Source organism: Balaenoptera musculus, chromosome 14, assembly GCF_009873245.2.
Source record: "Balaenoptera musculus isolate JJ_BM4_2016_0621 chromosome 14, mBalMus1.pri.v3, whole genome shotgun sequence".
Lineage (NCBI taxonomy): Eukaryota > Metazoa > Chordata > Mammalia > Artiodactyla > Balaenopteridae > Balaenoptera > Balaenoptera musculus.
Genome location: NC_045798.1, coordinates 19280058 through 19303710, shown reverse-complemented (window position 1 = coordinate 19303710; position 23653 = coordinate 19280058). Strand labels below are relative to the sequence as shown.

Genomic DNA, 23653 nt, shown 5'->3' with positions numbered 1-23653 from the left:
GCTCTAATAATCACTGCTCCAGGTCTAGCTCTGGCAGAGGAGGGACCTGGCGTCCAGCCATTCGTGTCTCTGGGATACAGGAGCAAAGAGCGACACATCTTTACAGCCCAAACAGGCATCGCCTTGAATCTCTCCTTGGCCTCATCCACCCAGCATCCCAGAATGGCATTAGGCTGGCTGGCTGGCCGGCCCTAGGAGCCCCTGTCCTATACCTCTGGCCTCACCTCAGGGGCTGCCAGTTTGACCATCCCCACTGTGCAGACTCACAGTGGCTCAGGGGGCCACCCTCTCCTCCCCCAGGGTGGCAGCAGGAAGAGGGAAGAAAGAGGATCGTCTCCAGCTGGCCCGGGAGACAAACCTCCTTGTGCCCATCAGCCCTCCAAGAACCCCCATCCATCCTCCCTCCCTCCCCAAAGGCCTGTCCACAGGGACTTAGGATCAGCCAGAAAAGTCAGGCAACTTTTCAGGGACCGGAGCGAGGGGAGGTGAGGTCTCCCAGCCTGGCCCAGGTCCAGCCCCTGAGAGCAGCGTGGTGTCCAGCCCCACCCCTTGCTGTGCCCTGTCCGTAACTTCAGACTTTGACCCTGAGCTCCAGTCCCAGCTGAGGACAGGACGCCCCAGCCTCAGGAGCCTCCCTTTAGGAGATAGGACCCTGCACCCATAGCAGCTGCCTCTTTTCTCCAGAAATTTGGCACGCCAGGTGAGCGGGGGCAGGGGTGGTGGCGCAGCAGATCTGAGTGTCCTCCCAGTGTCGACAGAGAAGGTCCACGTTAGAGCCTGACGCAAGTGACAGCCTTGCAGGGACCACAGGTAAGTGCCTTCACCTCTCCAAGCCTCAGTTTCCTCATCTGGAAGATAAGGGTCATAACTCACCTCTTCCAGGGTTAATCTGAGTATAAAAAGAGGTGATGACTATAAGGGGCTTAGCACAGAACTGGGCACATAGCAGGTACTCAATAAACGGCCATTACTATTATTTGGGGGTCTGGGAGCTGGTAGCCTGGTTTTCCAGCGTTTACAGAATCTGTTCTGTTTTAAAGATAAACTCTGAAGCTTCATAAGAGTTAGCCACATGGAGCTGATTATATTCATTCAAATACCTCACCCGTGACTTGTTGATTTTTTTTAAAAAAGCAAGTCTTCCCTATTTTTTGCACATGTAGCCATCAAAGGCATGAGCTGCTTCAAGGTTCATTCTAGGGACAAGGCAAGTTATAAGCAAACAAATACAAGACTGAAAAGTAAGCGGAAGGTGTCAGCTGCCAATTTCTTGCCGGCCACCAATTTCTTGCCGGCCGCCTAAAGAGCTCTATGGCGCAGCACAGAAAAGCTCAGATAGAACTGGGTCCAGATCCGAATGCTGTCCCACACTGGCTGTGTGACTTTGGGGGAGTGACTTCCTCTCCCTGAACCTCAGTCCTGCGTCTATAGAACTTCTTAGAGCAGTTGAGAGGATAAAGTAAGAGGATGTCTGTACTGCATCTATATGTGTCTGGCAAGTGGCAGATGGCCAAAATTCCCTTCCTACTCCACAAATACATAGACATTACAATTACACACACACACACACACACACACACACACACACATAATAACCCCAGCTGTTTGCATCTTCCTGAATGCACACTCCAAGCACGCTTGTTTGAAGTAATGGCACAAAGCAGAAAACTGCAACACTAATAAAAACGTCAGCAACAACAAGAAAATGGTTGAACGATAACAGAGCTGTGTGCAGACGAGTCCAGGAGTTCATTACCCACATGCATGAATGATTTCACCCGAGGCTGGGTCTGTCAGATCCTACAGTCTGGCTGCCAATTCTGATAAGAACCTTATGCATTTATATTCCACTTAAATGCATGCACACACACATGGTTGCTACAATCAGTATCAAATCTGATTCATTTATTTAACTAAGATAATTGACTTAGGACACACATTTTCCCTTTTCAATTCTATGCCTATCACCAACACAATAAAATTCCTGTACTCGTTGTATTTCGTGTTTTTTTTTCAACGCAGGACTCGGAAGCCTTGGCTGTTTTTCTTTGCCTGCTTGACCTGATGGTTTTTCAAATTGTGGGATTAGCATGGGGTGTAAGCACACAGCCTTGAGAGTTAGGCCGGCCTGGGCTCTGCTTCTCACCAGCTGGTGCCTAAGCCTCAGTTGCCTCATCTGTAAAATGGGCATAAGGACAACGCTGAGGGTTGTTAGAAGATTAAAGTAGATAATGCATGTCCATTTCTTTTTATTTATTTATTTATTTATTTATTCTTGGCTGCGTTGGGTCTTCATTGCTGCACGCGGGCTTTCTCTAGTTGCAGCGAGCGGGGGCTACTCTTTGTTGTGGTGTACGGGCTTCCCATTGTGGTGGCTTCTCTTGTTGCGGAGCACGGGCTGGCTCTAGGCGCGAGGGCTTCAGTAGTTGTGGCACACGGGCTCAGTAGTTGTGGCTCACGGGCTTAGTTGCTCCGCGGCATGTGGGATCTTCCCAAACCAGGGCTCAAACCCATGTCCCCTGCATTGGCAGGCAGATTCCTAACCACTGCGCTGCCAGGGAAGTCCCACATGTCAAGTTCTTAGCACAATGAGTAACACATACTAGAAGTCGAAAAGCTAGCAGCTGCTATTGTAATCTCCCCACTGCCAGGTCTTTTCTTTCACAGAGACTTTTAAACCCCAAGACTGTACAAATTTTTTGATCACAAACATGTGACTTTGACTGAGTGGCTCCCCTTCTGTGAACCTCAGTTTCCCCTTCTGCACGATGCCATCTTGCTTATCTTTAGGATTTTAGACATTGGAGAAACTGAGCCCTATGCTGTTACCTGTCCTTCTTTGTCTTGGCCAGTTGGTTCCAGAAGTTGCTCTGGGTCCCCCCCTCATGATCTTCTCTTGGGCATGTGCCACCATTTCTAACCAGAGGCTTTGCCACAGCCTTGTTATTGGAGACGTGCCATGTGATGGCTTCGGTCTGAAGTCTCTTTCTCCCTGCTCAGAAACCTCTCGCTCAGTCAAGTGAAGTGACTTACCCAGGGTCACACAGCTGGTGTGTGCCAGAGCCAGGCTGTCTAACCCCCAGCCTGGGCTGTTACTGCCACCTCTCCAAGCCACACCGCCTCCTGGGTTCATTATGGGGAATTTGGAAAATACAGGAAAACCCTCTATTCCTGCCTTCTTACTGTCAATGTCAAAAGTGGTCAAATCTCCAGAGGATATGCAGAGACAGAAAGCCCAGAGAGGGGAAGTAACTTGGCCAAGGTCACACAGCAAGCCGGTAGTGAAGCCAAGTCTGACTCTCCCTCCTGCCTCTCCCCTCCTCCACAGCCAGTGTTTTTCGCATTGTTATTTTCAAGGTGCTAGGGGACAGAAGGAGGCCACCATAGATTGAGGCCAGGTCCTGTACCAGGAACTTTGACCAGGCTAGTCATTTAATCTTCAGGCTGACCCCATGAGATGGGGTTAACCCTATTTCACAGCTGAGGAGATTGCATCTCCTGAGGCAAAGGATGGGGGAGGAGGCGAGGGGTCCCTGAGAGGGTCCCCCTGCAACTAAGCCCAGGCTCGAGTCTGGAAGCAGAATCACCCAGAGGAACGAGGCTTTTCCGTTTTTTGGTTTTATCTCCAACTTGGCTGCTGAAACCCCAACAGAGTCCAGTTCTTGTGGGCTGGAGCCATTTTCCCCTTTACAAAACTAGGCCATATTGAGAATGTCCTGCCGTTCAGGGCCACGGGCCGCAGTTGCCAGGAGGCAAGGTCTGTGGGAGGAGAGCTGTGAGCAGAGAGGAGGGAAAGTTGAATTTGGCCCTTCCGGGCACAAAAAGTCCCCTTGTTCTGCCTTAGCAGGAGCCTGCAGAATATTTCCCTGCTGTGCAGGCCCAAGCAGCTTCAAGGTCAAAAGCTGGTAGGTCTTCTAAACTTCTGAGGACCCAGCCAGCCAAGCACCCTAAGGCAGGCCTGGATGGGATGTGCTGAAGATCTGAGTTCTGAGGCCAGACATTGCATCTGACTTGCTCGCAGCTGCATCCACTAGCTGCCAGCTTAGCACACACTAGGTGCGCATTGTGTATCAAGTTTACTTGAATTAAAATTAAATCCTGGCAGCACCATTTACTGGCTGTGTGACTTCAGGTAAGTTACTCCACCTCTTTGAGCCTTCGTTTCCTCATCTGTAGAATGGGGCCAATAACACCAGCCCCTACTTTCTAAGAATGTGGGAGACTTAGATGAAATGACGCTTGGGAAGCACTTAGCGCAGGGGCTGGCACACAGTAGGTGCTCCACAAATGTCAGGAAGTCACTTCTTCTGCACTAGACACCGTGTTAAGCTTTTTACATTTGCCATCTTGTGAAAACTCCCATCTACTCTTCCAGGCATGAGTTATTTTTCTCATTTTCCAGAAAAAGAATTTGAGGCTTGAGAAGCATCTTGGCCAAAGTCATGGCCAGCAGGGAGCAGAGCTGAGATCTGAGATTTGAAGCCCATTGTCCTAACCACTAGACTAACCAGACTACAGCTGGCCAGGCACTCTGCTGGGCCCTTTTTGTTTTCCCAGCCTGGGGACAGGGTATTCGAGGAGACTCCCCAGAGAAAGCTGCATCCCTTACTGGTTGTGTGAACTTAGGCAAGTTGCTTTGCCTCTCTGTGCCTCAATTTTCCTATGTGTAAGGGCCACTGAGGGAATCAAGTATAAAAGGGCTGGGCGGTGTCTGGCATCTTCTAAGCCGTCAGTGGATGGTAGCGATGGTGGTGGTGGCATGCCTCAACCCTGACTTCCCGCAGGCTGGCACGATGCGCGTGGTAGTGATCGGAGCGGGTGTCATCGGGCTGTCCACCGCCCTCTGCATCCATGAGCGCTACCACTCGGTCCTGCAGTCGCTGGATGTGAAGGTCTACGCAGAACGCTTCACCCCGCTCACCAACACTGATGTGGCTGCCGGCCTCTGGCAGCCCTACCTCTCCGAGCCCAGCAACCCACAGGAGGCGTGAGTGAGGGTCCCGGAGGGTGGCCTGGGGCCAGAGGGGTTGAGTCTGCAGAGAGGATGTTCCCTCTCAGGGTTCCCGTCACCAATTACAGCCCTTTGTGGAGGCTCTGGCCTGACATGCTATAAAGACAGTACGCATAAATATTAAGTCCCTGCTGTGGGCCAGACAGATGCTATACTTGATTGTGGCCGAAAGGCTAAGAAGCCATGTGTGCCAGACAGATGGAGGCTTTGTCTCCATCCCTCACCTAAACCGGTGGCTGTGGATGCTGAATGCATCTGTCCATCAGGAATGCCTCTGAGTGGGTGGATGGATGTTCAAGTTTAGCAAAGTGGCAGAGGTCATTGTGTCAGTTTAGAAACCACCAGCTGCTTCAACAAAGGAACCCTCCAATGAATAACGGCTCAAACGGAAGTTTCATTCTCATGCCCATAAATTCCAAAACCAGTATTCCTGATCAGTAGGTGGCAATTCAGGGGCCCGGGCTCCTTCCACCTCATGGCTCTGCCGTCCTCCCTGTGGCTTCCGATGTTGCCATGGGCCAGTGCCTGTAGAAGGAGCACAGCATGAGGACCACCTGGGAGGAGACGTTAGGGTCCGTTGGCAAGAACGCAGCCACATGGTCACACCTATCTGCAAGCGAGTCTAGGAAATGTTGTTGAGCTGTGTGCCCGGGGAGGGGAGAGAAAGTGTTCAGAAGCAGTAAGTGATGCCTGCCACTGGCGTTTACAGTGGGGGGTGCCCAGAGTGAGCCTGAACACAGGCGCACAGTCCCCAAAGCAGTCAAAGCTTTCATTTAAACTCGCAGCTACATGATCCCAAGCCAGAGGTAGGCTCCAAATCGTTATGATGGAGCATCTTTTTTTTTTTTTTTTGAAGCATAGTTGATTTACAATGTTGTGTTCATTTCTGCTGTACAGCGAAGTGATTCAGTTATACATATATATACATTCCTTTTTTTTTTCTTTTCCATTATAGTTTATCATAGGATATTGAATATAGTTCTCTGTGCTCTACAGTAGGACCTTGCTGTTTATCCATTCTGTATACAATAGCTTACATCTGCTAACCCCAGCCTTCCACTCCATCCCTCCCCCAACCAACCCCCTCCCCCTTGGCAACCACAAGACTGTCCTCTATGTTGATGGAGCATCCTTTGTTACCCCTCTTCCCTTTAATGGGAAAATATTAGAAAGCTTGGGGAGGGGGAAGACCGTAGCATCTGGGGCACTGCAGAGTGAACGTGGTGGATTTCTGGATTTGGACACATCCCACCAACCTGATCACAGCCCCACGCAAGCCAACCCTTGGAGCTTTCTTGTCCATCTCAAGGTATTAGGTGACTGAGATCTGGGGGATCCTTCTAGGCACTGGAACCAGCAGACCTTCAACTATCTCCTGAGCCACATCGGTTCTCCCAACGCGGCAGACATGGGCCTGGCCCCAGTCTCAGGCTACAACCTCTTCCATGAAGTCGTTCCGGTGAGTGAGGAGTCCTTGACCATAAACCAAAGGGCAGAGCCTTGATCAGAGACCAGGGTGTGGCAGGGGGTGGGGGGAGGTGGTACTTTGAGCCTCTTAGCCAAAGACTCCTGTGTTCAAAACAGGTTTACTTTAATTTCTATTTTTGCTTTCAAAATCATTTTCATTTTCAACTTTGTTATTAAATTGGCAGAGACCAAAGAATCTTCTGATGAACCAGGGAAACTAGCCCTTCTTGAGTGGTATGGGTGAAATACAGACACATCCTGGAGTGGGAGGCACTTGACGCTGAAGCCAAAAGGTTTCCTGCTCCCCTGGAGGTTCCAGGACTTTCCATTAAGATGGACTAAAACACTCACCCTGGCACAGACTTCTGAAGTACTTACTATGTGCCAGGCCCTGTCCTAACCACTTTATAACTAATGACTCATTAAATTTTCATCATAACCAGGAAGTAAGTGTTATCATTGTCCTCCTTTTGCAGATGAGAAACTAGAGGCTCCGAGAATTGGGGTAACTTACTTAAGCTCACAAAGCTTTAAGTGGCAGAGCTCGAATTTGAACCCAGCTCGAATGAAAGGCAAAGCCATGGTTGTTTGGAAGGGGTGGTCTGGCTGGGTGCCCAGAATCCCATGCCAGTTCTCCCAGGTTTATTCAATGTCTAGCACTGTGCTAAGGGCGTTACTTTCATTATCTGTTACCTTCCAAGAGTGATTATTAACTCCATTATACAGATAAGAAAACTGAGTCTCAGAGAATTCAAAGTGGTCAGTGATGAGGCCAAAATCTACCCCCAGGTTGTCTGACCCTCCACTCTGCTACCTCCCACTCTCATCCTTTGGTGACCTTCACTGTCGCCCCTTTTTTTCTCCCCTATTTATGACCCTTACCCTATCACTCATCCTCAGCCTTATTCTTACCCTTCATATAGCATCATGGTTAAGAACATGGACTCTGAAGCCAAACTGTGTGGGTTCGAATCTCAGCTCCACCATTTATTAGCTGTGTGACCTTAGACAAGTTACTTAACCTCTCTGAGACTCAATGGGCCCATCTGCAAAATGGAACTAAAAATAGTATCTACCTCAGTGGGTTGTTGTAAAGATTATTGGATTGGTATGAGTAAAATGCGTGGAACAGTGCCTTACACACAGAAAACATTATATAAGTTTTTGTTATTATCATTCTTATTGATGTTCATTTATCCCTGTGCTACCTTCTCTTCTTCTAAAGGACCCTTACTGGAAGGATGTAGTTCTGGGATTTCGGAAGCTGACTCCGAGAGAGCTGGACATGTTTCCCGATTACAGGTAAGGTTACTGCCATGGGTGAAGGAGCTGAGGCCCCACAGTTCAGATAGGCTTGTCCAAAAGATGGAGGCACCAAATTTCCTGTTCCATCCCTGGTCTAGAGCCCCATACTCTGGTCTCCCAGTGCTCTGTCCAGCTCTTTCAGAGAGCCCACCCACCCAAACTGCACCTTAGACTAGGGAGGTAGGGGATACGGAATCATAGATCTCAAGCCCAGAAGTTCCATAACACTATCTCATTTTGTAGATGAGGAAACTGAGCTTCAGAGAGGCCAAGTCACTTCCCCAGGTCACACAGCCAAGTGGCCAGAATGGGATTCCAACCCAGTCCAAACCCCTCTATTCTTTTCGCTATAGCCTGATGCCTCTCTGGTCCTCTCTTCACCTCACCCCATGTCTAAACCCTCTCTACAGATGCACATTAATCTCCACTTGCACACCCCAATGTCAGGAATGGCTTTGTCTGATAGAAAATATTCCCTTGCTTCGAGCTGAAAACCGCTTCCTCCTTGAATGTCACCCAGTGGTCCTTGCTCTACCCTTTGGGGGCCCAAAGAATGTGACAGCTCCCACCTCCATATGATAGCCTTCAAATATAGCTGTGATTCTGATCCTTTATTCCCACCTTTTGCCTCCTGTGACTCTAGCTATGGCTGGTTCAACACAAGCCTGATTCTGGAGGGAAGGAAGTATCTGCAGTGGCTGACTGAAAGGTGAGATTTTCAGCTTCACTTTGAGGAAAGCACCTCTCAGGGACCAGGGTTGTAGTGGATGATTGTTCATGGGATTTGTCTTTGTATTGACCAACCCCAAATGTTGATGAAAACCTTTAGGTTTGGTGGGAGCTATCCTTGTTTCTGACCACCTCTGTGCACTAAGACAGTGGCTTCCACACCTTGTTGGAACCACCTGGGAAGCTTTTTACATGTGATACAGTATTTATTATCAGCCTTACTAAAATCTGTTATGGCTGTGTAATAGCTTTAAATAGATTCTCTTAAGTTTTCCAGATATATTTACATCATCTACAAAACATAATTTGTTTTTTTTTTAATTTTTAAAATTTTTATTAATTTATTTATTGGCTGCATTGGGTCTTTGTTGCTCCACGCGGGCTTTCTCTAGCTGCGGTGAGCAGGGGCTACTCTTCATTGCATTGCACAGGCTTCTCATTGCGGGCGGCTTCTCTTGTTGCAGAGCACGGGCTCTAGGCACGTAGGCTTCAGTAGCTGTGGCATGCAGGCTCAGTAGTTGTGGCTCACAGGCTCTAGAGTGCAGGCTCAGTAGTGGTGGCACACGGGCTTAGTTGTTCTGCAGCATTTGGGATCTTCCCAGACCAGGGCTCAAACCCATGTTCCCTGCATTGGCAGGAGGATTCTTAACCACTGTGCCACCAGGGAAGTCCGGTTTTTATTTTTATACCTCATTTTTTTTTCTTGTCTAATTGCTGTGGCCAGTACCTCTAGAATAACACTAACTAATACAGATGATAGAGGATGTCCCTGTGCTAAGGGCGTTCCTTATGTTGATAGGAATCTTGTAGTGTTCTAAATTAGCAAACATTAGCTTGAGAGATACAATTTGTATTCATATTCACATACATTCATATTAAGGAAGATTCCATATATTTCCTATATATTATTATTTTATTAAGATTTTTAAAAAACTGGAATGGATGGTGGCTTTTATCAAATGACTTGGGGAGGTTTTTAAAAATATAGATTTCAGGACCTCACTTTGTATCTACTGAATCAGATTCTCTGGAGTGGGGCTCAGAAATTTGTATTGTAAGAAGTTCCCTAAGTCATTGTAATTATCAGCCAGGTTTGGAAACCATTGTATTAAAACATGGTTATGTCTCCTAACCTTGGGACGCTTATGACTCTTATCCAGCCCCTTCCAGGAAAGAATGCTCCCAGTTTTTCTATCTTGAGGAAACCATGTGGATAAAATAATCCTGATATTATGCTTTAGCTTGCATATGGTTTACTTCCTATTCTTTTAATGTTTCTACTATATTTCTAATAGTGATATATATTTTTTCTCTGTGAAATTTAGGGAGGTGTGGGTGTCCCCAGCCCACATCCTTCCTCATGCTCTGCTTCAGATAAAGAAGCAATTCGGCTTTGGCCCAACCCTGCCCCTCCTCCACCCCGCATCTCATTCCCTTTGATAATACAAAGCAGGGTGGTGGTAGTAAGAGGCCTGGGTTTGAGTCCTAATCCCATCATAGACTCACTGTATGACTTTCAGCAAGGCCCTTCTCCCATCTCCATCTGCCCAACGTGGGGCTTGGACCATCTCAGGTCTCCTAAGGGACATCTCGTGGACCACTAGTCCATCAAGGTGCTCATGAACTGGACTACACAGCCATATTCTCAAGGAGCATCCTGTGGGACTAACATCCACAAAAGGTTCTTTGGGAAATGTCCCCCACGCCATCCTCTTGGAGGGATGGGACAGAGAACTGAATACTGGATTTTTTTATGTGTTTGATCATCCCAGGTTAACTGAGAGAGGAGTGAAATTCCTCCTAAGGAAGGTGGAGTCTTTTGAGGAGGTGAGCTGCCGGGCTGGAAGGGGCTGGATGTGGGAGAGAGGAGAAGAGGGGAGGCCTTTGCTTCCTGTTGTAGGGTTGGGGGGCCCCTTCTCAGGCTCCTAGCATCCCTTTGAGGCCTGTCCCAGATTCTAGGTCTATTTTTAATCCCAGAAGGACTCAGGCATTCTGCCTTGATGTTGGTGTCAGAAGCAAAGGGACAGTGGGATCATGGTGGCCATTAGGGGCTATATCTATATCTGAGCCTCAGTGAGTTTTAGGGCCAGAGAGCTGGCTGCCTCTTCTCAATATCAGCTGTACCACACCCCCAAGTTCCAGATGCTTGGTTGCTTCTTACCAACATCTGGGTTGATGTTCCTACAAAGTCAAGGCCCTCCACTGACTTACCTCCAGAGTGACACCACCATCAATAATAATGATAGTAGCAGCTACCATCAGCAGGCACTGGCTATGTACCAGGAGCTTTGCTGTATGACCTCACTCAATCTCAGTACCCAGGACACTGCTTGGCACATGGAAGACTCTTGTACTTGCAGCCACTAACGTGTACGAGCATCTGCTCTAGGTCAAGCCCTGAGGGGCACTTGGAATACATACTTGACTTAGACACAGCTCTCAATCCCAAGGGGCTCACAGCCCAGTGTGGCAAACACTGGCTCATGAAAAATAGCAGTGTGACCCAGGACTGACCTGTGAGGGGAGTCACTGGGGCTGGGCTGGGAGTTTGGGTGCCCATCATGCTACATCCTTGAGCTGTGGAGCTTCCCATACAATGCACGGCACTGGGGCTTCCAATGTGCCTTCCTCAGATGTCGTGGCAGAGTAGAAGACAAGAGAATGAAATAAAAAGGAGTCAGAAGGAGGAAGAAGACTATCTCTGTGTCCTTTCTGACTTCTTCTAGAAGGTTCCAAGAAGGTTTCCCCCTTCCGTAGTATTCTTTTCCAAACACTTTTATAGGCAGAGTCATACTGGAGCCTCACAGCACACTATGAACAGATGTTACCAGCCCCATTTTATAGCTAAGGAATCTGATCTGAAACTTGAGCAGGTGATGGGACATTTCTGAGATCACACAGTAGGTAAATGGCAGAGCGGAATTTGGAGGCAGGTCCATGGGTTCCTCATTGAGTCCCCTCCTGGCTGTTCCACAGGGAGTAGAGAGTTGCAGGCTGGGAGGATGCAAGGGATACTAAGGTCCTCATCCCCTCCCATCCCACCTGCCCTGTTGATTGCTACCAGGTGGCAAGAGGAGGAGCGGATGTGATTATCAACTGCACTGGGGTATGGGCTGGGGCTTTGCAACCAGATCCCCTGCTGCAGCCAGGCCGGGGGCAGATCATTAAGGTGAGTCTGAAGGTGAGGGATGAGCTTTTGTTGACAGAAAGATTGTTTCTGCCTGTTTATTTCATCTCCAAAGATAGAGGCTGAATCGGGGGACATCTGTGAGAGGACCCCCCCCCCCAGTGTTCAGGGAATTTGCATGTTAAAGAAACAAGAAGAACCAACATGACCCTCCCAAACATACTCTTTCTTGGGCGGGGTTCTTCTTAATAGTAAAGCATGTGTGTGTGTGTGTGTGTGTGTGTGTGTGTGTGTTTGTCCATATGTGGAAGCTGCATATGCCTGTCATAATAAAAAGAGCAAACATTTATGGAATGCCTACTAAGTGCCAGGCACAGACCCAAGTACTTCATTGTGTTAATTAATTTGATCCTCGCTGCAACCCTTTGAGATGGGTACTATCACATCACCATCGCCATCTTACAGATGGGGAAACTGAGGCACGGAGGAATTTAGTAACTTGCACAAGTTCACATCATAGTAAGTGATGGAACTGGGATTAGAACAGGTAACCTGGTTTAAGAGCCCAGGTGTGTAAGCATTGTTCCACACCACCTCTCACTGTGTATGTGTGCATGTGCCTGAGGCATGCCTATTTGTGCGTATGTGTGCATGTGTGTGCCCATGTGAGTACTGGAGTGCATTCACAGGTACGTGTGTTCCCGAGGTGGGCTAATGTGTACGTGCATTTACACATGTGTTGGGCTTTTCTGTGGATGAGAATGTGTGCTGCTTCAGGGACTGGGGTGGCTCTCAGTCGGGGCAGCTCTTCCTACAAAAGCAAGCAGTCTGGTGCAGACTTGGGACAGAGGGGTCATTGGAGGGCTAAGGAATGTTTGCCACTGTTGTCAGAACATCTGGTCATAGAGGGGAGCAGGCGATGGGAGCCCACTGATTTAACTCTTCTGATGAGACTTCTCTGTCTTCAATCAACAGGTGGATGCCCCGTGGATGAAGCACTTCATTATCACCCATGACCCAGAGAGAGGCATCTATAAGTCCCCGTACATCATCCCGGGGTAAAAATCTGATACTGTAGGGCAGAAGAGGGAGCACCTTCCTGCTCTTTTTATGCCCCCGCTGCCTGCTCCAGGGCTCTTTCTTAAGTCTTTTCAGGTTTTTTCCTCCAATGCTTTTAAGTGAGGTTGAGCCATTAAACCTCTGGGAAGACAGGACTCAGCCTTAACTGTCACATCGTGCGGCTTGTGGGATCCCTGACCAGGGATCGAACCCAGCCCCTCAGTAGTGAAAGTGCAGAGTCCTAACCACTGGACCACCAGGGAATTCCCCTGGGCTCCTGGGTTCTATCTTGAACATAATCTGGGATGACAGTAGTGGTGATGCTGGAGACAAAGGTAGTGGATGTGATGGCAGTGACACCAGCAGTGTTGTGAATGGCAATAATGGTGGTGGTGATGGGGTTGATGATGATAATATTGTGGATAGAGGAATGGTGGTAGTGGAGATAGTATTGTTACAGAACAGGAGATCAGTGTTGATGGTGGTGGTGAGTGGGAGTTGGGGGTGGCAGTTGGTGCTGATGAAGATGACAGTTATCAATGATGACTTTTAATATGGCAGAGATGACAGTCTCAAAGGCCATGTTAATGTTGTGACTGTGCTGACTGCCTCAATGGCGATGTTAGTGGTGTGGCGGAGATGATGGTATCAATGGCAATGATAATGGTGGTGGTGGAAATGGTGAATGGGGTTGATGGTGATGATATATTAATGGTAGCAAAGAAGGCAGTAGTGAAGATGATGTTGTTGATGGAGATGACAATGTTTTTCCCAGATTTATTGAGATATAATTGACATATAACATTGTGTACATTTAAAATGTACAACATGATGATTTGATATATGTATATATTGTGAAATGATTATCACAATAAGGTTAGTTAACGCATCCATCAACTCACATAACTACAGTTTTTTTGTAGGTGTGGTGAGAACATTAAAGATCTACTTTCTTAGCAACTTTCAAGTATATAATACAGTATTGTCAACGATCATTACTATGCTGTACATTAGAAGGGACAACAATGATGCCAGTGATGTTAATGGTGATGGTGGAGGTGATGGTGTTTGATGGTAATGACAATGGCAATTGCAGTGATTTTTTTTTTGAACTTTATTTTTTTTATACAGCAGGTTCTTCTTAGTTATCTATTTTATACCCATTAGTGTATATATGTCAATCCCAATCTCCCAGTTCATCCCCCCACCACCACCCCCGCTTTCCCCCCTTGGTGTCCATACGTTTGTTCTCTATATCTGTGTCTCTATTTCTGCCTTGCAAACCAGTTCATCTGTAGCATTTTTCCAGATTTCACATGTATGCGTTAATATATGATAATTGTTTTTCTCTTTCTTACTTCACTCTGTATGACAGTCTCTAGGTCCATCCACGTCTCTACAAATGACCCAATTTTATTACTTTTTATGGCTGAGTAATATTCCACTGTATATATGTGACACATCTTCTTTATCCATTCATCTGTCGATGGGCATTTAGGTTACTTCCATGACCTGGCTATTGTCAATAGTGCTGCAATGAACATTGGGGTGCATGTGTCTTTTTGAATTATGGTTTTCTCTGGGTATATCCCAGGAGTAGGATTGCTGGGTCATATGGTAATTCTATGTTTAGTTTTTTAAGGAACCTCCATGCTGTTCTCCATAGTGGCTGTATCAATTTCCATTCCCACCAACAGTCAAGAGGGTTCCCTTTTCTCCACACCCTCTCCAGCATTTGTTGTTTGTACATTTTCTGATGATGCCCATTCTAACCAGTGTGAGGTGATACCTCATTGTAGTTTTGATTTGCATTTCTCTAATAATTAGTGATGTTGAGCAGCTTTTCATGTGCTTCTTGGCCATCTGTATGTCTTCTTTGGAGAAATGTCTATTTAGGTCTTCTGCCCATTTTTGGATTGGGTTGGTTGTTTTTTTAATATTGAGCTGCATGAGCTGTTTATATATTTTGGAGATTAATCCTTTGTCCGTTGATTTGTTTGCAAATATTTTCTCCCATTCTGAGGGTTGTCTTTTCGTCTTGTTTATAGTTTCCTTTGCGGTTTATAGTTTGCTTTTGCTTAAAAGCAAAAGCTTTTAAGTTTCATGAGGTCCCATTTGTTTATTTTTGTTTTTATTTCCATTACTCTAGGAGGTGGGTCAAAAAAGATCTTGCTGTGATTTATGTCAAAGAGTGCTCTTCCTATGTTTTCCTCTAAGAGTTTTATAGTGTCCAGTCTCACATTTAGGTGTTTAATCCATTTTGAGTTTATTTTTGTGTATGGTGTTAGGGAGTGTTCTAATTTCATTCTTTTACATGTAGCTGTCCAGTTTTCCCAGCACCACTTATTGAAGAGACTGTCTTTTCTCCATTGTATATCCTTGCCTCCTTTGTCAGAGATTAGTTGACCATAGGTGCATGGCTTTATCTCTGGGCTTTCTATCCTGCTCCATTGATCTATATTTCTGTTTTTGTGCCAGTACCATATTGTCTTGATGACTGTGGCTTTGTAGTATAGTCTGAAGTCAGGGAGTCTGATTCCTCCAGCTCCATTATTTTCCCTCAAGATTGCTTTGGCAATTTGGGGTCTTTTGTGTCTCCATACAAATTTTAAGATTTTTTGTTCTAGTTCTGTAAAAAATGCCATTGGTAATTTGATAGGGATTGCATTGAATCTGTAGATTGCTTTGGGTAGTACAGTCATTTTCACAATATTGATTCTTACAATCCAAGAACATGGTATATCTCTCCATCTGTTTGTGTCATCTTTGATTTCTTTCATCAGTGTCTTATAGTTTTCTGAGTACAGGTCTTTTACCTCCTTATGTAGGTTTATTCCTAGGTATTTTATTCTTTTTGACAGTATTATTAGCAGAGATTATAATGTTTTTTTAAGTTTATTTAATATTTTAATTTTTTTGGAGTACAGTTGATTTACAATATTGTGTTAGTTTCAGGTATACAGCAAAGTGATTCATTTATACATATATATATGTTCATTCTTTTTTAGATTCTTTTCTTATATAGGTTATTGCAGACTATTGAGTAGTCTGCAATAACCTATTGCTACACAATAGGTTACACATCCCTGTGCTACACAGTAGGTCCTTGTTAGTTATCTATCTTATATATAGTAGTGTGTGTGTGTTCATCCCAAGCTCCTGATTTATCACTCCCCGTTATGTTTCCCCTTTGGTAACCATAAGTTTGTTTTTGATACCTGTGGGATGATAATGTTGAAGTTGATTTAGGCAAACATGGTGGTAAGGTTGAGCATGGCAATGACCCTCCCCCCGTTATCTCAAAGGCTTCGTTTTCCTTCATCCTTGACCCTGCCCACTTTTATCAAGGATCCAGGCAGTGACTCTTGGAGGCATCTTCCAGCTGGGGAACTGGAGTGAGACAAACAATATCCAGGACCACAACACCATTTGGGAAGGCTGCTGCAGACTGGAGCCCACACTGAAGGTAAGGTGGGGAGAGATATCAGTGCCCTAGACCAGGATCCTAGCAGCTTGATGATCATAAGGACGCTTGAAGATGGGAAGATATCATGACTGGGATAACTGGGCAAAATAATTCCAACAGGGGACTCTGGATTATACCAGAATTTGACAATGTACAGGGAAGTCCTGCTGTGGGTTGATGAAACCTATCTGGTCATGGCTAAGAGTTGCTCTCTCTTGAGGTGACATCCCTTAAACACCTTAGTCTGTCTTCACAAGGAGCAAATGTATTTGTTGCAGAAATCTCAGTTTTCACAATTGCCTGCTAGTGGTGATAACAATAGTGATGGTCATGAAGACAAGGGTAGAAGTAGTGGTTGGCGTTGATGGTGATGAAAACGCTGAGAGTGGTGATAATGATGGTAATGAGGCGATATTATGGTGGTGGCTGGTGGGGACGGTGACTGATAAAGATGGGATAGTTGATAGAACTGGTGGTGAGATGGTAGTAGTATAGTAATGATGTTGGTGGCCGATAAAGGTGGTGATGATCTTAGTGGTAATTAACAAAAGTGACTATGATAGTGGTGGTGGTGGTGATGGTAATGAAGTTCCAAAAGTTAACCCTCTATCACCTAAAAATGGCATCAGAAAAAAAAAATCCAGAGATGAATTACCAACACTTTTCTTTCCAGGATGCAAAAATTGTTAGTGAATGCACTGGCTTCCGGCCAGTACGCCCCCAGGTTCGACTAGAAAGAGAAGAGCTTCATGTTGGATCTTCAAACACAGAGGTATGCTCTCCTGGCAAGGAAAGCAATGCCATCCCCCAACTCCTAAGAAGTCTCTGGCGTTTTCGGGGGAACAGTCATGCTGAACTCACGTGGGGGCAGTGGTGGCTAATATCCCCTCCTCTATAAATGGGGAAACTGAGGCTCAATGATGGTAAAGGGCCTGCTCAAGTTTACATAGAGGGCAGTGCCTCGATTTGCTAGAGCCTGTGGTCGAATAGAAGGAAAAGGGGACTTTATTGAGCATCTACTTTGTGTCCATGACAAGAATGACCTAACTGAATCTCCCCTACAGCTCTTTGGGATAGGGACTGTTCACCCCATGCTTCAGATGAGCAAACTGGGGTTCCCAGAAGTGGAAGTCAACTTGCCTACATCAGACCAGTGGTAGGGGCAAGGCTGGGATGTGGTTTGAATCTGAGCCCAGAGCCATTTCCCAGATGTCCACATTGTGGCTGCTCCATCACCTCTCTGGGTTCCCCTCTCGTGTCCTCTCTCATGGGGTAGGAATTGGCCTTATTGAAAAGGCAGGGGTTGTCCTGGGCTGAAGGAATCTAGGTCACCCTTCCTCCTTTATTCTGATCCTTTGGAGGGGGGGTGTATAGAAGAGTTTTGTGGATGTGTCATGTGTCCATAAAGCGTTGTGTGTCTGTCTGTAGAGAGGTCATTATGTGTGTGTGTGTGTGTGTGTGTGTGTGTGTGTGTGTGTGTATGGCAGTGGGGTTGGGGGGAGAGTCACATATAGAGTTGAACTCCCTGCTGATGGTTTTAGCTTTGAAAAAAACCCCTGGCGTCTTGCCTCTCTCCAGGGTCCATCCATACAGCGCCCCTTCTTTTCTTTGGTGGGTAGATGAGTCTACCTATTAACATCCTGTCTGGAGCAGGATGGGAACAAGGAAAGTGATTTAGGGAACTTCAGATAATTTGATGTGGTGGGGGGAATCTCAGACCTCAAGTTCCAGGTGATTCTACTTTTTCTGTGTTGAGTGCTTAAAGCAGGTTTGCCTCCTAAACAGAAGAGGAGTCTAGGGTGTTGACCTCCAACTCCCCAAACACTCCCCCGACTACCCTGCCAGGGGTTCCCACATCCCACCGGGGGTGGTACCAAGAGGAGCTCTGGTACCCCCAGGCTTACCTAGGATACTTCAGGAAGCTCCTGAATCTTCTAGGGCAGACCTGGACCTTCTCTCTTGCCTCTCCCAGGTCATCCACAACTATGGCCACGGAGGCTATGGGCTCACCATCCACTGGGGCTGTGCCCTGGAGGTGGCCAAGATCTTTGGGAAAATCCTGGAAGAAAGGAATTTGCTCAGGATGCCACCATCCCACCTCTGAAGATACCAGTGACCTCCGCCTCCCCCACAAAAACTCCCTGCTCCCCTCAGCCAACTACTCATCGCACCCATTGTTAACCGCCCCCTCCACCCCTGACTCCTTTTTGCAAGAAGCACAAGGTGAGAAGAGGAAACCACAAGGTCAATTCCTGAAGGAGAGTCCTGCGCCCTCTGATGGCTGAGGTCTCTCCACCCTCTCCAGGCCTGACATTAAGAACAGCTGGAGGCTGTTAGCCCATGAGTCCTCAGAGGAAGGGAAGCTCAGAATATCCAAGTGGCGAAGGAGCTCTGAGTGAGGGAGGCTGTGAGGGAGCCTGTGAGGGAGCCCCGAGCGAGGGAGATCCGGGTGATGGAGGCTCTTGCAACCTTGGTTCTCTAAGGCCACAGAATGCACTTGAGGTAACTGGTATCAGATTTCACTGCAGGAATTTATACATAGAACGGGGGTATAGAGAAGGCAGAAGAGGAGAGCCATTGAACTAGCAACACGTGATGCCTGTTGCACATCCAGGACTCCTAATGGCTTCAGCTGCCCACTAGCGGCCCCACGGGCACTATGTAACCCTTGAGGAGGATCCCTTGGGGGTCATCCCCAAAGGAACCCCTTTATAGATAACTAAATTCACCAAGCAGATTGAACGTGTCCCTTACCTTCTGGCTAGCACACTCTGGGATAGCAAACAGGCTTCCAGATGTTTCTGAGAGCTTTGAATGAGCCCAGATGGCACCTTAGCACCTTCATCCCTAATTATCTGCCTCAGCCTCTGAGGTGAATTTTTATCTCTCCGGGGCTTTGGTAAAAACCAGAGCCTAGTATTCCTCATGCATCTGGGACCAGTGACACCCTATGTGCCGTGAAGAGGTCTTGACTGGCCCATGCCATCTATATCCATGCCATTTCACGTGATGGGCTCTTCATGGAGCATCTGCCATGAAGATTTTGGCTGGCCCTAAGCTAAGCAGGGTATAAGAGCCAAGATCTTAGAATTCCTGCCCTAATAATAATAACAACAATTATTATTTTTATTATAGTTATAATTTTTTGCATTCTAACTGGCTACTGGTGCTAAACTCTTACAAACATTACTCATTTATTCCTTACAACCTACCCCCACCACCCCCATGAAGTATCTATTATTCCTATTTTGTAGGTGAGAAGACCAAGGCACAGAGAGGCAATACAAGGTCAGCAGCTGGGAAGGGGTAGAATGGAGATTCAGGGCCAGAAATTATGTGATTCCAGTGCCTCACTTTCAACCACCATGAAACACTGAATCCCAGGTTGGGGGGAAATATATAGTTATGAAGGAATCGGTTGGCCTCCTCCCCAACTACTTCTGCAAACACACTGTAAAGGAACCAGGTCTCTCCTCCTCACAGCCACATTTGGGCCAAGATCAGGGGACTCTCACCAGACTGGAGTCAGGGACACTTCCTGGTGCTTGGAGTGGAACACCATTTTTGACTAAAGTGATTGCCCATCCTAAAATTCCCCAGGGAAAGTGACCCCTACTGGTCGAGGTTAATTGTCAGCAGGAACACTACATGGCCCAGAACACAGTGAACTCACAAAAATACATGGCCAGGAAAGTCTCTATTCAGACCCAAAGTGACCCTCCTTTTTGTAAATGGTAAAGACCTCTTTGCAATGTGGTTTCCTCTTGATTCCATTCCAAGATTCAGAATAGAAGGAGCATGGGGAAATTCTGCAATCCACATGGCACTGTAGGACATGTGCCTTGATGTCTTCATTTTTCTTCACTTAACATTCCTGCTCCTTCCCCAGTGGTGATCTACAACCATATTTACAATGAATTCTTGGCCACTTGCTGAGTTTATAAAAGTTTATCTTTTCTCATTGAATTGTTTTGGAACTTTGGTCAAAAATCAATTGACCATAAATGTAGGGGTTTATTTTTGGACTCTCATTTCTATTCTATTCATCTGTGTATCTATCCTTATGCCAGGACCACACTGTCTTTTTTTTAATACATCTTTATTAGAGTATAATTACTTTACACTGTTGTGTTAGTTTCTGCTGTACAAGGACCACACTGTCTTGATTACTTGTAGCTTTGTAGTTAAGTTTTAAAATCAGGAAGTGTGAGTCCTCCAACTTTACTCTTCTTTTTCAAGATATTTTTGGGCTACTCTGGGTCCTTTTAGTTCCATATACATTTTACGATAAGCTTGCCAATTTCTGCCCAAAAAAGCCAGCTGGGAATTCGACAGGGATTGTGTTGAATTTATAAGGTTAATTTTGGGAGTATTGATTGACACCTTAACAATTTTAAGTCTTCTGATCCATGGTCATGGAATGTCTCTCCATTTATTCAGATCTCTGATTTCTTTCAGTAATATTTTGTAGTTTGCAAAAGTCTTGCACTCCTTTTGTTAAATTCATTCCTAAGCGTTTTATCCTTTTTGATGCTATTGCGGGTGGAACTGTGTCCTTACTGATGAATCTGGGAAGCGCTCTGTTCTCTGGCATGGTGGGGGTAGGGGTATTTGAAGTGGTTCATCATCAAAATATTCTTGATTAATTTAGAATGATTATACGTGATGTATCCAGATGTTCAAATGTCAAGGAATCAGAATATAGTAAAGTACCAACGGTGACTAAATCCGGCTGTAACCACTGAATCTTTGAAGAGCTGGAAGGTGCTTCAGAATGTTCTAGAGCTTTGGGATTGGCATCCTGTGTGCCTCCCACAATACTCTGCATCCCTCCATTAGCGCCCATATCAATCTGTGTCCCACGCATCTACGTTCTCCCCACTACGCTGTGAGTGCATGAAGATAAGGACCATGTCTCAATTCTTTTTCGCATCCTCAGTGTTGAATATCATGCCGATACATGGTGGATACTCCGTGTATACTGACCACATGCCATGACATGACCCAAAATAGAGTTATAATGAACAGACTCCAAAGTTTACCTATGTGCTGCTGTGGGTTCCAGGCATACCATTAATTGTCTGTGCCACCAGTAGCTGTCATGGCCAAAGCTGCCATGTTCGTGCCTCTTGATCCCACCTCTCCCTGACCCAACTGATTGGACCAGGATTGGAACCAGCACTGAACTGGGCCAATCAGCTTTCTCTCCTGAGACTTTAGAAGTGGGACACCGAACAGCTGAGTCGGATGTGTTTGCAGAGCCGAGCCCTGGTGAGCCCGAGCCACATGCATAGTCAGGCATATGCAGCAGCCATGAGGGGTCAATAGGAAGCCAGTCTGCAGAGAGGGACAGAAACCAGGGCCACGGATCCAGAGAGAGGGCTGCCTCAGGCCCTGGTGGCTCTCCAGGTCCCCGTTCCATTTATTTCAGTGATCTCTCTAACCTTTCAGAGGCTGCAAACTGGTCGCCCATCAACCAAATCCGGCCTACAGATGAATTTTATTGGAGTCACACATTTAAAAATTTAAACAATCCAACATAATAAAATTAAAAAAAATTGATCTAACATACTAAAATTTGGAGATTTCACATAAGAATCCAGATTCCTGTCTTGAAAATCAGGCGATTCTATGGTACAACAAAATCAGCTGGAGCTGAGTAGTAGCTGCCCCCTATGTCCCATACTCTGCCACAAACTTCCCCTCTTCCTGTTGTTCCTTACACTTCTGTTTCCCACATTTATAGTCCCCAGGAAATTAACTACTGTTCCCAGTCTTATATTAAATCTGTAGTGCTTGATTTGAATTAATCTGAGTACAATTCCTATTCCTTGCAACTAAAACAGCCTTGATGAGAACTCTGTCAAGGTTTCTCTCAACTATCTCCCATCCCACCACTATTGTCTTCCTTCTACCAGAATCTCAATTTTGTGTTCAAGAGGCTGTGGGAAAAAAAAAAAAAAAAAAGAGGCTGTGGGTATCCCTTGATCCTGTGGGAGATAGGCCGTTCCTTCTCCAGCCCTAGCAGGGGGCACATGCTGGGATGGGCATGTGACCCAGGTTTGACCAATACAAAGCAATGGTAAATCTGCTGCAGGATTTCCCTTTCCAAGCAAAAACAATAGACCCTTTAGAAAGAAAACCTTCTGTGACTGCTTCTTCCCCATTCTAACATCTCTGAAAAAAACTTGATGCCTGGCACTTTGGCAGCTATTTTGTGACCATGAGGTTTCACACATAGGGTCAATGGGCAACATGCAGAGGACGGTAGAGAGGAAAGGCAAAAAGAAGCTGGGTCCTTGATGACATTGTTGAGCTGCTGAGCCTTCCCTGGAACTCTCTGACTCTGGGCTTGTTGTCAAATGAACAATTAGTATTCTAATGGGTTAAACTACTATCGGTAGGTTTTACTGTTGCTTGCAGCTCAAGGTTATCCCAGTCCTTTGATGTTTACTGTAGTAACCAAGGGATGATCTTATCCTTCAAGCCTCTCTGTTGCTTAACATTATTTAAAAATAATGCATATCCATATTCATTTCAAAATCCATCTCTAAGATACTCTTTTATCTCACTGCCAACACATCCCATTTATGTATTCCTGAGCATACTTGAAGGGAAAGAAAGAAACCATATAATCCTGGCTACATTGAACATCTTTTGCCATTTTCTAAAATCTTTCCTAACACTGAGAGAAACAGATGACATTTCCAGTAATGAAAAGGGGAGCTTTTGGACAGTTCAAAATTAGATACAAAGATCTTCAGCTAAAGGTCTCACGCATTTCAGAGGTTTGGGCAACTTTTGTGGCAGCTCTTGTATCATTCAATAATATCGATTTCATAAAAGGGCAGGCAATTTAGAAGGCCAAGAGTTTTCACCTTTCATTTTCTCAACAAGAGAAAACCCACAACTACAAGCCTCTTTACTCCAGCCCCTGGAAAACACCTCTGCCCACCAAGCCCTCCTTCCCCACCGCAGCCCCCAGATCCTCCAGGTTATTTGAGGGTGAAGCGAATGGACTTGCTCATCCGGCAGTGTCTGGCCAGCTGGAAGGCAAAAAAGACAAGCAAAGGTTCTTAGTTACCCAGGAGAGCTCAGCAGACCAGAAGTAATTAGAGCTTTAGCCACTCATGGTCCAGGGAAATGTGGGTGTCAGAGAGAGGAAGCTCTGCCAAGCTGCCCCCTCTGACTGCCTGGGCCTAGAGGGCTGCAGTACATATATTCAGGGATGTGGGATGATTTGCAGTCGATCTAGGACCTGGACCTGAAGAAGTCACCCACTGTGACCTCCACACCATTAGAAGGAAGCGTTGCTTCCAATAGACTCAAAGTTGGCCGCCAACTGTGCACCTTTTCCCCCTTGCTGGAAAGACTGTCATATTAAAGCAAATGAAAGCATTGAGCTCACCCTACATGGACAAAGTCAGCAACACCGTTAAGCTGAACCGTCACTAGGATATTGTGACAAACGAACAAACTTCAACCCTTG

The 23653-nt window shown here is 46.2% G+C and overlaps 1 protein-coding gene across 2 annotated transcripts; it reads left to right on the top strand.

The window, feature by feature from the left end:
- The first annotated feature begins 611 nt into the window (after window positions 1–611).
- DAO (D-amino acid oxidase) lies at window positions 612–20293 on the top strand. Of its 2 annotated transcripts, none has more exons than XM_036823875.1 (11): window positions 612–810; window positions 4785–4987; window positions 6356–6470; window positions 7704–7780; window positions 8427–8492; window positions 10285–10339; window positions 11577–11681; window positions 12615–12697; window positions 16047–16164; window positions 16838–16936; window positions 18137–20293. In XM_036823875.1, the coding sequence occupies exons 2-11, from the start codon at window positions 4794–4796 to the stop codon at window positions 18266–18268; spliced, it is 1044 nt and encodes a 347-aa protein (XP_036679770.1). In that variant the 5' UTR covers window positions 612–810; window positions 4785–4793; the 3' UTR covers window positions 18269–20293. The 2 variants fall into 2 exon arrangements, with proteins under 2 accessions (XP_036679770.1, XP_036679771.1); XM_036823876.1 differs by having other exon boundaries at window positions 614–700.
- The last annotated feature ends 3360 nt before the right edge of the window (window positions 20294–23653 follow it).